Source organism: Festucalex cinctus, chromosome 17 (genome assembly GCF_051991245.1).
Source record: "Festucalex cinctus isolate MCC-2025b chromosome 17, RoL_Fcin_1.0, whole genome shotgun sequence".
In the NCBI taxonomy this organism is placed as follows: domain Eukaryota; kingdom Metazoa; phylum Chordata; class Actinopteri; order Syngnathiformes; family Syngnathidae; genus Festucalex; species Festucalex cinctus.
Window position 1 is genome coordinate 13991469 of NC_135427.1, and position 15753 is coordinate 14007221.

Below are 15753 nucleotides of genomic sequence, written 5' to 3' on the forward strand. Positions count from 1 at the left end.
GAAGACTTGGCGTGGAAGACTTGGCGTGGAAGACTTGGCGGGGAAGACTTGGCGGGGAAGACTTGGCGGGGAAGACTTGGCGGGGAAGACTTGGCGGGGAAGACTTGGCGTAGAAGTTTTAGCAGACGAGGCGTGGAAGACTTAGACTTGGCGATAACAGACTTGGTAGACTTGGCAATAAAGACTTGGTAGACTTGGCAATAAAGACACCACTGTGACCAGACATGCAGACATTCAAACAACAAACATCAAACAATGCTCCCACCCCCGCATGAGACAAACACCGCTCCCTTATACAAACACTAATGACATAACAGGACACACCTGGGAGACACAGCAGGGAGGGGGAACCAATCAGCAATACACACCAGGAAGGGAAGACACAAGCAGGTGGACAAGGTTAACCATAACGAGACTGGGGAAGAAGACAGAAACACCAGACAACCAACACTCACCAAAATAAAACAAAAACCCAAACAAACTGAAACGTGACATTGATATAAACAACACAAAAGTATGTTTTGAGGGCAAGAACGGTGGACTGTTTAAGGAAGCTAATCAAGAGATGTGAGTAGTGGATTTCATTTCACAATTTAGTGTTAGGGTTGCGGTGATAGTGTCACTGTATGTGTTCGGTTATAGTTCAGATTATTGTTGGGGTTGACTAAAGTTATGGGTTATGAGTAGGGAAGAGTTTGTGACTAAAGTAAGGGTCAACAAAGTTGTAGGGAGTTGTTGTTAGGGTCAAAGAGATAGACTTCATTCCCTTATCTGCCAATCTTACCGGACTGCCATAATACCAACACTATGGAAAACTGTTATACCAATCCCACTACACTTGGAAAAACTTGGGAAAAACTGAACAATAAATCTACCTTTGATCAGCACACTATGGGCATTCAAAAAAGAAGCCAACAGAGACTGTCAGTCACCCCACCTCCTCTTGTCACAAAATCAAAGCAAAAATTCAACCCATCCTTCTGTACTGTTCTACATGCTTCATAGCTATGTTTTCTGTAACTAACGGATCCAAATTCACACATATCACAAACACAGCTGCCAGGATCATTTGTCTCCCCACACCGAATCTCACAGAACTTAACAGGTTCATTACTTGTTGAGCAAACAAGTTTGAACAACACATCACCAATCCACTACAATACTTCACCACACTACGTTCAGGGTGCAGGTGAAGAAGAACAATCAAATTTAGGAGTGCTCACAATGTGAAATGGTGTCCCCTCTGGAATACACACAGTAAATGAAGATGAATTTCCCTGCAATTAATACATCTAAATAATAATAGATCAAAAGTAACTTCTCTTGATTACATTTTGGGTGTGGTACAGGTTGAAGTGATAGTGCCTTGAGAGGGAAAATGACTTCATTCATAAATATCCTACCGAATAAATTAATACATCTAAATAATAGTAGATCAAAAGTAAACTTCAGGTTTCTATTGATTACATTTTGGGTGTGGTACAGGTTGAAGTGATAGTGCCTCGAGACGGAAAATGACTTCATTCAGAAATATCCTACCGAAAGAACTATATTATTTTTTTGTTGCGCCATAAATCATTTCGACATCAGTCATGCCAGACGACCAGACTGTCCCCCATCGTGCTCTCCTGGTCCCAGTAAAAGGGATTCCTCTACCGGCCCACTTTGCCAAAGACTTTGATGCCGTGTCTGCTTTCTGTCCGCATCCATCGGACCTACTCGTTGCTTCTTACCCTAAATCAGGTTTGCCAACTTTTGTACTTCTTCTTATGGTTCTCTGGTCTTTTTTTGGCATAATGTGTTATTAGATGTATCCATCCATCTTCTACCACTTATCCGAGGTCGGGTCGCGGGGGCAGCAGCTTTAGGAGGGAAACCCAGACTTCCCTTTCCCCAGCCACTTCATCCAGCTCGTCCGGCGGGATCCCAAGGCGTTCCCAGGGCAGCCGAGAGACATAGTGTCTCCAGCGTTATTAGATATAGAATAATGTAATTCATGATAGCAAATAGGAATGTGGCTAGTCTGCCATTCAATTAAGTATTACAGGTTTGAATCTCTTCCCAGACCTGCGTTTGCATTCGGTCCCTTTTTTATACTTCTCCAGGCACTCCAGTTCCCTTCCATTCGTGTGAATGTGAGTTGTTTGTGATTGACTGGCGACCAGTCCAATATGCAACTTGCTTGTTGTCCAGAATCATCTGTTATAGGCTAGAGCTCCCCTGGCGACCCTTAAAGATGCTGTACAGTAGATATAAGTCATGTGTTCTTGTACATTTTGGTAATAAGGGACAACATGGATCCAGGAGATAGTTGACCTGCTTCTTCATAACGGAGATGCTGAGAGCTGCAGACGAGCTTCAATAATCAAACGAAACCCTTTCCTCGAGGCTCCCGCTCATCTATGCCAAAGGACAGGTAAGTAGACCACAATTGGATCTCTTTAGATTGTACTGGTACTCCAATTGAAGCATCCACTTGGTGCAGGACACAGGTTGAGAAAAAATACAAGTATAGGATGAACATTGTCTGTGACCAGTAGAACAAATAGCGTACAGTGATACTCGATAAGTTTGCTTTAAATCATCAGGTGTTGCCCTCCTGAAGGAAATGGATCCGCCAAGAGTGATGAAGACACATCTGCCGTTTCAGCTGGTTCCGGTCGGGTTTTGGGAAAACAAGTGCAAAGTAAGATGATGTGGCAAAGTGCCTGCAGGGATGATAACTCAGAACCAGCCCTCCTCATCTAGGATAATGACGTGTCTTTTTAAAGACGATCTACGTTGCACGCAATGCTAAGGACACCCTGGTGAGCTACTACTACTTTCAGCAGATGAATCTGTCCGGTCCTGAGCCTGGACCCTGGGAGGGATACATCCAAAAGTTCATGCGTGGACAGCGTAAGTACGAGTGATACGACGACTGTTTGACCATTTCACTGACTTCCTGAATGTTGTCTCTGCAGTGGGATGGGGGTCCTGGTACGATCATGTAAAAGGTTACTGGGAGGAACGAGAAAAGAGGAACATCCTTTTCCTCTTCTATGAAGACATGAAAGAGGTGGTGATTTAATAATTCCCTCAAGGCCATTACTATCATTGCTTTTCTGTTAATAAGTAAAATCTACCGCAATTATACAGTATTCCCACATGGCTTTGGGCTAGGGTAGGGCATGAGGGCAAGGAAGAGCCTTTTGTCGCCGTCACCTTGCGTTCTGCTCCTCACCAAGGTTCTTCTTTGAAATGATAGTGGTGCCAGGAGGGTCCTCCTCACCTGTGACCTTGACCTCAAATTGAACCTGTGCACTCTGACAGGACTGGTCAGTGGGCTTCTTGGGCACTAGATGAGTTTGTGGTGCTGCAGATTAAGTTCTCCTGTGAGCTTTATATTCCAGCGGCATGGACTGGGATGAGTGATCCACTGTTTATGGCTGGTCTCAAGTTGGAGCCGAGTCAGTAGTTATGCCCCTTGGGGCTCCCTAGGTTCTGGGTGGCAAGAGAAGCGTGGCTATCTTACAAGTCCAACATAAAAATTAAGTGCATATATGGCTTTTTTGTTCTGCTTCCCAGAATCCTCGGCGTGAAGTGGAGCAAATCATGAAGTACCTGGACTTGTCCCTTTCTGATGATGTCATCAGCCGCATTGTAGAGCTGACCACCTTTGAGAACATGAAGGAGAACCCAATGGTCAACTACACCTTTATTCCTAAGACTGTTTTTGACCAGTCCATCTCCAGATTCATGAGAAAAGGTCATTCAACAAGAGTAAAGTACTTTTATAGGATAACAATGGCCTGTACAGGTTTGGGGAGTTACTGCATTTCTCTCAGTTTTATGGTTAGAATTACAATTTTAATCAACTGATATCACACAAGGGTGGAAACCTGTTTCCTGTTATAAATGTATGGAAAAATATGATGCAACACAAACAAATGCTTATTTTCACATTTTAAGGACATTTGTGAGTTAGTCCTGTCCTTTTCAAATGTTATTTCCTGATGCATGTCAGCGTAATTTAAACAAAAAAAGATGCATTTCTTCTTTTTTCCCTCAACAGGAGACGTTGGTGATTGGAAAAATTATTTGACGGCTGAGCAGTCAGCAGAATTTGATGAAGACTACGAAAAGAAAATGAAGCAAGTCAACATACCGTTCAGAACGCAGTTCTAACAAGCTCCATGGTGTTTCAATGGCTTCTACTGTGCTTGATTTATTTCTGTTGTTGCGATCATTTAGAAGACTAAAATCACCTTTTAGCTTCTATAGGTCATATTTAATTACGCCAAGGTACTGGACACCAATGGTTTATAGGATTTTTAATTAAATCAACAGGCTGTATTTTTCGCGTCGGCAAAGTGGGAGTGAGCTTGGTCATGTGGAGGCTGTTTTGCTACAAGAGGTCAGATATGCTAAAAAAAAAAAACAATCACTTGCAAATTGCGCAGGAAAACTGTTGCCGTGAAAAGAGAATGTGGAGGCTAAAGACACGCGAGGAGGACATATAAGCGGCTTGTGTTGTTGGGGGTGAACAAAAGTTCATTAATTACTGGCACACTCTTGATTAGACGCACTCCTTGTGAAAAAAAAAAAAAAAGACTGATGGAGGTTGGTTAATACTGAAGCGGTCGCGTATTTTTTTGGCCAAGATAAACAATCTGCGGTTTTTATTTTACCGTTACCGGTAATTCGCCATCTAGTTCACGTGAGTTTGTGATGCTAACCGACCGCTAAGCTAACGTGCACTCAACGAGACAGAGTGTGCGTTGCTGTCGCACAGTGGTGTAAACATGCACATTCATGTTTTTCATATACGCTAGTAATGTCTACAAGCAATAACGGCATTTTCTCGCTCCTCTGATTAAACATCCAGAGCCATTCACGGCAAAATAACGCTCGAGGAGGTTGCGGCTAAAATAACCACTGCCTAAACAATCGCAGCGGGAAAACATTTTTTAACAATAAACTTGCCTGCGAAGCATGACGCCACACACTGGCTGCTACCGTATCACTGGCGATTCCCCCCCTACAACACGAGTCTTAACCACACAGGAGAAAATAATGGAATTTTTTGACTCATGCAATTTGCCACTGACTTCTGAAGGTATTTGCTTTCATTGTATTTGCTTTAAGCAGTTATGTTATTCGCAGGGTAAATAAACACTATCTGGCCTGTTTTTGTTTCATCACAGTTGGTATATTTTCACTTTGTTTACATTTCACTTGTGGGAAAAAAAGGTGGCTTAAATATTGTTGCTGCAATAAAAGTGCTGTTATTCCAAAGTGTCAATCACAAATCTATTGTTGAGTAATTATTACCAATATCGTCAAAAATATCGTCACAACATATTTCTTTGAAATATCGTGATATAATTTTTAGGCCATATAACCCACGCATAAAGCTTTTTCTAATAATAATTATGTCCATAGTTAAAAATGAAAGCAACTTTAGCCACTATTGAATATCTAATCTAGAAAGCTATATAAAAATTACAAACAATTCCAGTGGTACCTCAACCTAAGAGTGACCCGACTTACAAGTTGTTTTTTTTTGTCTTGAGTTGTGACAACTGCAGGACTAGTGAACAATCTTATTTAAAAAAGAAAAGAAAAAAAAAAAGTAAGTTGCTGCTGTCAGCTGTTTATAGCCACTCTCAGATAAAAAATAAAATAAAATAAAGAGAATTATATTACTTAAAAAATATCCTTGCTAAATGCTAACACAATGTAAAACCCCTTAGAGGGGCAAACGAAACTACCATCGATGTTGCGATAATTATAAACTTTAAAACAGCTTTTTGAACACAAAGCAAACAACCACCCTCGCAGGCATGTATTATTTATTCTCTGCGAAAAATGGCTAATGTTATTGCAGCTTAAGCCTGGTACACATATAAGGATTTGTCAAATCTTAAAAGATGTTTTTATCTTTGTCAGATGCCACACATAAAGATAAAAAAATCGGGCATTGAACAGCTTTGGTCGTATTGTGTGTAAAGTGCGCAGATAATCTCATCACAGCTCCCTCACAAACAAAGATTATCATCTCAACACTGGTCAAGATTCCAGTCCGCCGTGAGAGACCTCTCGCGTGAATATACGTGTTCTAATCAAAACTGGAAGGGGAACAAAAAAACAACTGAAACAACTTGGAAAGAGAGACACACCATGGACGACAACAAATGTGATGAACTGGAAGTAATGATGGTGGTTTGCGGACTACTTCTCCCACGAGCTGGTCCTCCACGGTAAAGGTCCACCGGATTTTGTGCTTCAAGTCGGACATGTTTCTGTTGTTTTTGCTTGTATGCTTGTTGTTTTTGTATACGTGCACTTCCGTCTTTTTCAGTTAGGGCGCCTCTTGATTGGCTACATTCCGTTTGACGTCACAGTTGGTGGCGCAGGCGCAGCTCAGCGTCCCCGCCGACGTTAAGATTTTTGTCGTAAATATTGAACATGTTCATTATTTAAGATTGTCGGCCCCGAATGGTTTTGGACCCAATTAACGAGACAAATCCACTCTTAACATGACTCGCATATGAAAGATAATCTTATAAGATAATCTTATAAAACAAAAGATTGTTGGGCGTTCGACGTCCTTGATCGGGAAGCCTGATGGATGTGCATGAGGACATATGGGACGAAACACTGACATGCAGTAAAACAAAAACTACTTGCAGTATTTGGCTGATTTATAGTACCTTACTTTAGTTACAGGCTAACGGTGATGGTGGACTGAATTAGCCAGGAAATCAACAGAAAGAGTTAATGTGATAAAGAATGGAGGGTGAATGGTATGATTCATATGATTGAACCTGCAGGATGGGATCACAATTTGTTAATGGTGTTAAAAAATCTTCAAGTAAAACCTTGAAATCAGGGGATCAGAAAGGTGCTTCACAAATAGACTCTACGTAGTTACAGGCAACAAACTTCAGCACCTCGTCAATCAAGATAACGGGGAACATCTGAGGAATTGTTTAAGAGTCAGTGATGCAGCATGGAAAGAACGCAAGTCGCCGCAACGGCGATAGCATCAAAAACTCAAATATAGAAATAATCCCTTCAAGATGACCAAGGGGGAAAGGAATTGAGTGTCTGTCTGCATCAATGAACTTACGGGCAGAGGGTCAACATAGATGATCATGAAGTGCAGGGACATGGAGAGGCTCATGGCGGCGATAAGCCAGAAGTTGCTCCATGGGGGCATGCGGATCAGGGACTGGTTCTCAGCCAAGCTAGAGAAAAACAAAAAAAAATGAATGAATTGCCTTCCGCAGAGCCGCTGGCTGTTCACACTCCTCCGATATTGTTGGAAGTACCTGTTGAGAGCGTTGCACATCTCAATGGTGACCAGCACGGACAAAGCCATGGTCATGGGAGGAGAGGCCTCAAATATTTCACAATCAACACCAGTGAAGTCTTCGTACTCGTTGAGGCACTGCATGAAGTGGGACTGAGGGGAGGAGAATTTGAGGTTCAATGAATGTCTGAACATGGAGGCTTGCCACATGATCAAGAGACAAACACCTACCAACTGGTGGTAGGTGACTCCCTAACCCTAACCACTCACTTCCTGTCTCTGCAGTGGCATTTGGCTACTGGTACGATCATGTGAAAAATTACTGGGAAGAGCGAGAAAAGAAGAACATCCTCTACCTCTTCTACGAAGACATGAAAGAGGTAGTGATTTAAAACCTCCCCCAAGTACTGTTATTTCCTACAACTGCCACTTGGGACTCTCTGGGTTCTGGGTGGCAGGAGATTCATGGGCATCTTATAAGCCTGGACATAAACAATAAAACTAAGTGCCGAGTATTAAAATTGACCTGATATCCATTTGTCATGCTTTTATTGACAATTTATTTGGATATAAAGATGTGTTTTGGGGCACGAAGGGATCAACAGTTCAAGATGGGATCAAGGGATCAAGTGATTTGTGAGTGATGGATTTCACAATTATGTGGCTAAAGTCCTGATCAATTTGGACCAGGATCCAAGGGTGAAATAAAAGAGCTGCAGATATATTTAGGGCTATGATTACAATTAGGTCATTGTTTGATTTGGTTTCGGGTTTAAGGTTATCAGTTAAGAGTAGGATAAACAGAGATGGGTCAAGGGCAAGGAAGTTCAGTGTAGGAGCAAACAGAAGCAGTCAGACTGTCAACTTGCCAAGACAAAAACACCTTATGGATTCTCCTGATTAGAATTGGGTGTGGTGCTTTTGGCACTGCGCACTGAGGGTTTGTTGTGTTTTAAAACTGCTACAAGGCAAATATTCAGATATTAGAAGAGCTAGAATATTACCAGAGGATAAAAGGGATTCACTCCGATCTACCACTCAGAAAGGGCTACAGCAACAAGTTTTTGTCATTGCACAAAACGTTTTGACCTCAGTCATGTCAGACGACCAGACTGTCATGCCTCGCGCCCTCTTGGTCCCAGTAAAAGGGATTCTACTGCCGGACCACATTGCCAAAGGCTTTGACGCCGTGTCTGCGTTCTGTCCGCATCCATCGGACATCCTCATCGCTGCTTACCCTAAATCAGGTTTGATTTCTTTTATGCTTGTTGTTGTGGTCCTTGAACCATCTTTCATTTTCTGGGTTATTGTGTCATTTAGAATGATGTCACTGAAAGCAGTACAGTAGGTATTGGCTAGTCTGTCTCACAGTCTTGGTTTACGGGCTTGAATCTAATCTCTAACCTTCGTGTGTGTCTATTTGCATGTTCTCCTTCTGCAGCTTGAGTTTTCTTCAGGTAGTCCAATTAACTTCCACATTCCAACAACATGCATGTTATGGTCATTGAATACTCTATATTGTCCATAGGCAAGATTGTGTTTATTTCTCTCTATATGTGCCCTGCAATTGGCTAGCCACCATTCCAGAGTGTACACGGCCTCTGGCCCAAAGTCAGCTGTGACACGCTCCAGCTCCCCCATGACCCAAATAAGGACAAGCTGTATCGTAATGGTTGGATAATTATAGGTGTGAATCGTGTGTCTGGATGATATAATGCATCGGAACTCGTCTAAGATCTAATCAAGATGTGTTCTTGTACCTTTGGGTGATAAGGCTCAACATGGACCCAGGAGATAGTTGACCTGCTTCTTCATGACGGAGATGCTGAGATCTGCAGACGAGCTCCAATAATCGAGCGAACTGTTTTACTAGAATCTACCACTCGTATACGACGCCGATCAGGTGTGTAGACCACAACTGGATGTCATTAGATTGTATAAGTATCTCAAAGAAATGTCCAGTGAGCAGTAGTGGCAAATCCAGATCCAGAAAGTAAACGCCTTACCACAATTTGGCCTTAGCCATAGGTGCTTAAACTTTACCAGCAGGTAAACGAGCCCAGTTGAGTAGAACCATCTGTGGCTAAAGCTAAACTGTTTTTTTTACTGCCTGGACTTGGTGAGTGTAGGACACCGTTTGAAAAAATAATAGAAAATTCTTTAAAAGGAACCCCGGCTGTCATGACAAGTTTGCTCTATATTATTTATTTGGTTGTTCCTAACATAACTATGAGATAAAATTTTCACAAATCATTTCCAGTTTAATACATTTTGTAGAAACTTTATTTAGACGTACGCCGCCATTGTTATTTACGTCATAACGCATTTCGTTCGTAGAGACGTAGAATGGCGGTGGTTGTCTGCCGAGCAACGTGAAACGCCAATCAGGAAAGCAAGGTAAGTCCGTAAGTTACGTTCCTAAAGGGACGATCAAAACTCTCGATCAGAACGATCAGAACTCGTCTGTTCAATGACAAGAGCACCAGCGCGGGGGACCGTCACTCTCCCGATCGCACGTTGTTTCTTTTGGAACGCTGCGAGGTTTACCTTGATTTCTTGATAGGCGTGTCACATTGTTCGGCAGAGAACCGCCGCCATTCTACGTTCCTACTCACGGGATGTGTTGCGACGTAAATAACAATGGCGGCGTACGCCCAAATAATGTTTCTCCAAAATGTATTAAAATGGAAATTATTTTTGAAAAATGAATCTCATAGCTATGTTAGTAACAACCAAATGAATAATATAGAGCAAACTTGTCATGACAGTCGGGGTTTCTTTTAAAGGATGGTCTTAGCAGAACAAATAGTATATGGTGGTGCCTTAACTTACAAGTGCCCCAGTTCACGAGTTTTTCAAATTCCGAGCTGCCTTTTAATATTGCACTTAGCAATGCGCAGCATGTCATGGACCAACCAATTCATTTCTATGTGCTATGAGCACGTCAGGACAGAACACCATGTGTCGGACAAGAAAGGTGCGCGGCGCAACGTGAGGCGCCCTTGAATTGAAAAATTTTCAATTCCAGACTGGCATTGTGGTGATGCCAGATGGCAAATTTTAGACAGAGCGGAAAACCCCTCTCAGTTACTTCCTGGTAAGTCACACAAACTACATCAGCCAACATTTTTCTTCTGTTTTTTCTTTCCAAAAACATAATTTGAGGGTTGGACTGGTATTTCTTTATTTAATTGAGGAAAACTGATTTAATATATGTTGAATTCAGTTACGAGTTTGGTAACAGAACAAATTCAACTTGCAAGTCAACGTACCACTGATAGCGTAAGATTTGCTTTGCCATAAATCATCAGGTCTCGATCAACTGAAGGAAATGGATCCCCCAAGAGTCATTAAGACCCATCTGCCGCTTCATATGGTTCCAGCCGGATTTGGGGAAAACAAATGCAAAGTAAGTTGATAAGGCCAAGCACCTACCAGGACGACAACTCAGAACTACCATCAATTAATGTCATGACGTGTGTTTCATAGACGATCTACGTTGCGCGCAATGCTAAAGATACCGCGGTGAGCTTCTACTACTTTTGCCAGATGACTACTTTCAGTCCTGAGACTGGACCTTGGGAGAGCTTCATCCAGAAGTTCATGCATGGAGAGTGTAAGTAGACATGAGGACTATATGACCAGGACAGCAACTTCATGAATCTTGTCTCTGCAGTGGCGTGGGGCAACTGGCACGATCATGTGAAAGGTTACTGGGAAGAGCGAGAAAAGAGGGACATCCTTTTTCTCTTCTATGAAGACATGAAAGAGGTAGAGACTTATAACCTCTCGCAAGTCATTTTGGATAAGTACTTGTCAGTTCATAAGTAGAATTGTGCATTGTCATATAGTATTTCTCCATGACTAACTTTTGGGCTCGGGTAGGGCATTAAGGCAAGGAAGAGACAAAATTGTCACTGTCATCTTGCAGTCTGGTCCTCATAAAGGCTCTCGTTTGAGGTGATGGTGATGCCAGATGGGCTCCTCCTGCCTTGTGACCTTGGCCTGAGCCTGTGGACTCGAACCGGACTGGTCAAGGGTTTCTTGGGCTGTAGATGAGCTTGCGATGCAGCCCTTGCAGTGGTCCCGTGGGTTTATGTTCCGGGGTTGTGGACTTGGGATGTCAAAACTCTGTTAGGCTCAGGGATCTGAGTCAGCACAACTGCCTTTTAGGGCTCTCTGGATTCTGGATGGCATCGTGGTCTTACAACCTGTACATAATATTTCCTAAGTGCATTATTGACTAGCTCTCTTTTTTTTTTTTCCTCCTTTCGTTCCCCTGCCCAGAATCCTCGTCGTGAAGTGGAACGAATCATGAAGCACCTGGACTTGTCCCTCTCTGATGAAGTCATCAGCCGCATTGTGGAGCTGACGACTTTCAAGAAAATGAAGGACAACCCAATGGTCAACCAGAGCTTTGTTCCAAAAGAAATTTACAATCAGTCCATCTCGAAATTCATGAGAAAAGGTCATTAAAACTTCATGAAACCACCATAAAGCAACCATATATGTTCCAACTGATGTTTATGATAAATATGAATCTACTTTATTTAGAGTGTCTCAACATATTCCAACAGGCGTAATTTAGGATTTAGGCTCCTTGTCAGCATAACGTAACAAACTGGTGTGTCGCTTCCATTTGTTTTGTCTATAACAGGAGAAGTTGGTGATTGGAAAAATCATTTTACACCTGAGAAGGCAGCGGAGTTTGACGAGGACTACGAGAAGAAAATGAAGCAAGTCAACATACCGTTCAGAACACAGCTCTAACAGGCTTTTCATTGTTTCAGCTTCTACTTAGCTTGTTATTACTCGTTATAATTGCAATATATAACGCTTCAATATAATAAAATGCAATTTGTTCTGTGGTTGCGGAAAGCTAGCTGATGCTACACAAGAATGTGTCTCTTTCTGAAGAAACTTGCAGGAAAAAAAAAAAGAAATCTACCACAAAGCCTCTAAAAGAGATAACGACAATCGAAATTATGACTATTAGCATTGTATTCAAGATGGGCTTAGGTGGGAACACAGTAATGTGGTCAGAAATGATGTTATACACATAATCTTTTAGGAATTGTTAAAAAAAAAAATGGATGCAATGTAATTTGCTTGTCACAATATTGTTTGTACCAAAGTTATATCTCATGTAAGACACAGTTGACTAAACAAATATGTTCACGCCCAGAGTTGAATTAAAATGCATTTCAAACAATTTAGAATTTTGGTTTAGAGGATGAATGAATGACTGTGACATTGTATTATGCCCCGGCCCCAACCCTTCTGTTTTGTTTGAATCTATCCAGCCAGCTATGGAGAATTTAGTCTTCAAGGAACCTAACAAGAAAACACAAACAAATACACAAACAAACATGCAAGTACATGCCTTGAGATATGAGTCAGCATTATCATCTGAATGATGCAGATTTTTTTTTTTTTCTTGCTTTGACTTGCAAGCACACAATGGAGACACTAGACTATATTGTAGCAGTGAACTCAACTCACCACACTTTGGTTGATCATCAACAATTTTTTATTTATTTTTTTCCCCCCTAAGAGAGACCTCAGAAATGTTCATTCGGCAGTCTTACAGATTCAACATCTTATCATCATTGCTCTCTCTCTTTTTTTGTGTGCGTATGTGAGCATTTGTGTGCATCCGTGTGTGTGTGTTAATTTGTGTAAATTTGTTCATTAGTCCACCGAAAACCTTATAAAAATCCCATTACCCTTCACCTGAACCGGAAACTTCAGAGTCTCGCCAGAGTCATGAAGTTCAGAAGGTCAGGAGACCAGAAGAAAGGTCAAATTAAAGAAGGATAAATCAAAGTGAAATCCAGCACCAACTAAACACCACCTGCTATCCACATGGTTACAAAACCAGAGTCTTATGCCAACCCCAGAAACTTCTAAATTCCAACAAATTAAGGAGATCTCAAGAGACCAGAGGAAAAACTAAAGAGAGGAAGGAGGGAAGGATAGATGAAGCAGAGTGAGGTCCAGAGAAACCAGCATCCACTGATTCAACGAGCAGTGTGAGGGAGAGGCGAATTCTGTTTGAATTTCAGTAGATGCTGGTGTGATGGATCTGTCATGCATAAGGACCGCCACCAAAGAGGGGAGCCGTTGACCGCGGCCCAGCAAAGCGAGCACGGCCGCACCCAGTAGGATCATCAACAATTCTTAAAAAAAATAAGATGTTTTTTAAGACGATAAATAGCACTCAGTTGAATTTTATCGTCAAATTATACAAAACAAAGAAAATCACAAGTACAGTACTGAGCACCTGCCGAAAGAAAGGCCACTGCTAGAATAATGCTAGCCATTGATATGCAAACGATTAGCATTGATAGTCACATTTTGAGAACCCTTAAATCAACACACCACTGTAGCGCAGTCAATGATGTGTAAGATATTTTAGAATTAACATAATGTAATTTGCTTGTCACAATATTGAATTAACCATATTGACACATGAAAGAAGCATGGTTGACTAAACAAACATGCTCAACAAACACAGTGCTCATAGTATGACTTTAAATGTTCAGTGTTCTGCATAACCTGATTCTTAAAAACATGAATGTAACATGCATTAAAAATGTCATCAAAAGTCATTTGGTTATGTTCTTCTTGATATGAACCTATGCGGATACACAAAATATGTTTTGAGGGCAAGAACGGTGGACTGTTTAAGGAAGCTAATCAAGAGATGTAAGTAGTGGATTTCATTTCACAGTTTAGTGTTAGGGTTGCGGTGATAGTGTCACTGTATGTGTTCGGTTATGGTTCAGATTATTGTTGGGGTTGACTAGGGTTATGAGTTATGAGTAGGGAAGAGTTTGTGGGTAAAGTAAGGGTCAATAAAGTTGTAGTTAGAGTTAAAGAGATAGACTTCATTCCCTCATCTGCCAATTTTACCGGACTGCCATAATACCAACATTATGGAAAACTGTTATACCAATCCCACTACACTTGAAAACATTTGAGAATAACTCTGAACATTAAATCTACCTTTGATCAGCACACTATGGGCATTCAAAAAAGAAGCCAACAAAGGCTGTCAGTCACCGCAACTCCTCTTGTCACAAAATCAAAGCAAAAATTCAACCCATCCTTCTGTACTGTTCTACATGCTTCATAGCTATGTTTTCTGTAACTAACGGGAGCAAATTCACACATATCACAAACACAGCTGCCAGAATCATTCGTATCCCCACACCAAATCTCAGAGAACTTAACAGGTTCATTACTTGTTTAGCAAAACGTTTGAACAAGACATCACCAATCCACTACAATACTTCATCACACTACCTTCAGGACTTCATTCAGAAATATCCTACCGAAAGAACATTATTTTTTTGTTGCGCCACAAATCATTTTGACATCAGTCATGCCAGACAACCAGACTGTCCCCCATCGTGCTGTCCTGGTCCCAGTAAAAGGGATTCCTCTACCGGCCCACTTTGCCAAAGACTTTGATGCCGTACCTGCTTTCTGTCCGCATCCATTGGACCTACTTGTTGCCTCTTACCCGAAATCAGGTTTGCCGACTTTTGTGCTTCTTCATGGCTCTCTGGTCTTTTTTTTTGGCATAATGTGTTATTGATGTAGAATGATGTAATTCATGGTAGCACATAGGTATGTAGCTAGTCTGCCATTCAATGAAGTATTACAGGTTTGAATCTCTTCCCAGACCTTCCTGTTTTGTGTTTGCATCGGTCCCTTTTTGATCTTTCTCCAGGCACTCCAGTTCCCTTCCATTCGTGTGAATGTGAGTCCAGTCCAGTCCAGTCCAGAGTGCAACTTGCTTGTTGTCCAGAATCATCTGTTATAGGCTACAGCTCCCCTGCAACCCTTAAAGATGCTGTACTGTAGATATGTCATGTGTTCTTGTACATTTTGGTAATAAGGGACAACATGGATCCAGGAGATAGTTGACCTGCTTCTTCATAACGGAGATGCTGAGAGCTGCAGACGAGCTTCAATAATCAAACGAAACCCTTTCCTCGAGGCTCCCGCTCATCTATGCCAAAGGACAGGTAAGTAAACTACAATTGGATCACTTTAGATTGCACTGGTACTCCAATTGAAGCAGCCTGCAGCGCTCTTGTTCTTCCTCAAATTGGTGCTATCATATTACCCAGTTCCTCTAAGGTGACACTGCCATCTATGGGTGACACTTATGTTAGCACATATCACTAGCGTTTCCTCCTCGGCCATAGTGTACTAACCATACGTAGCTAACGAATCATTCCTCAAAGGCTTAAACAGTAGATTACAGATAAATCACGACATACTAATTCAAAAGTTAAACAGTGCTGTACATGGTCCAGTACGTGAAATGTCGTGAAGTTAGCTAAGCTACTTTAAATTGAATGTAGCTTAACTACACCAGTGAAATATGTAGCTAGCTAGCCATAATTGACAAAAGCAGCTAAACTATAAATGGAGATGTTTTT

The 15753-nt window shown here is 41.6% G+C and overlaps 2 protein-coding genes across 2 annotated transcripts; both read left to right on the forward strand.

Moving 5' to 3' along the window:
• The first annotated feature begins 1560 nt into the window (after nucleotides 1-1560).
• On the forward strand, nucleotides 1561-4287 carry LOC144005079 (sulfotransferase 1 family member D1-like). The gene is made up of 7 exons (XM_077502985.1): nucleotides 1561-1743; nucleotides 2288-2416; nucleotides 2589-2686; nucleotides 2772-2898; nucleotides 2964-3058; nucleotides 3568-3748; nucleotides 4055-4287. The coding sequence occupies exons 1-7, from the start codon at nucleotides 1593-1595 to the stop codon at nucleotides 4165-4167; spliced, it is 894 nt and encodes a 297-aa protein (XP_077359111.1). The 5' UTR covers nucleotides 1561-1592; the 3' UTR covers nucleotides 4168-4287.
• Nucleotides 4288-8343: 4056 nt separating this feature from the next.
• LOC144004823 (sulfotransferase 1B1-like) lies at nucleotides 8344-12509 on the forward strand. The gene is made up of 7 exons (XM_077502406.1): nucleotides 8344-8544; nucleotides 9072-9200; nucleotides 10609-10706; nucleotides 10787-10913; nucleotides 10974-11068; nucleotides 11585-11765; nucleotides 11955-12509. Exons 1-7 carry the CDS (start codon nucleotides 8394-8396, stop codon nucleotides 12065-12067), a joined length of 894 nt encoding a protein of 297 aa, XP_077358532.1. The 5' UTR covers nucleotides 8344-8393; the 3' UTR covers nucleotides 12068-12509.
• Nucleotides 12510-15753: the final 3244 nt, after the last annotated feature.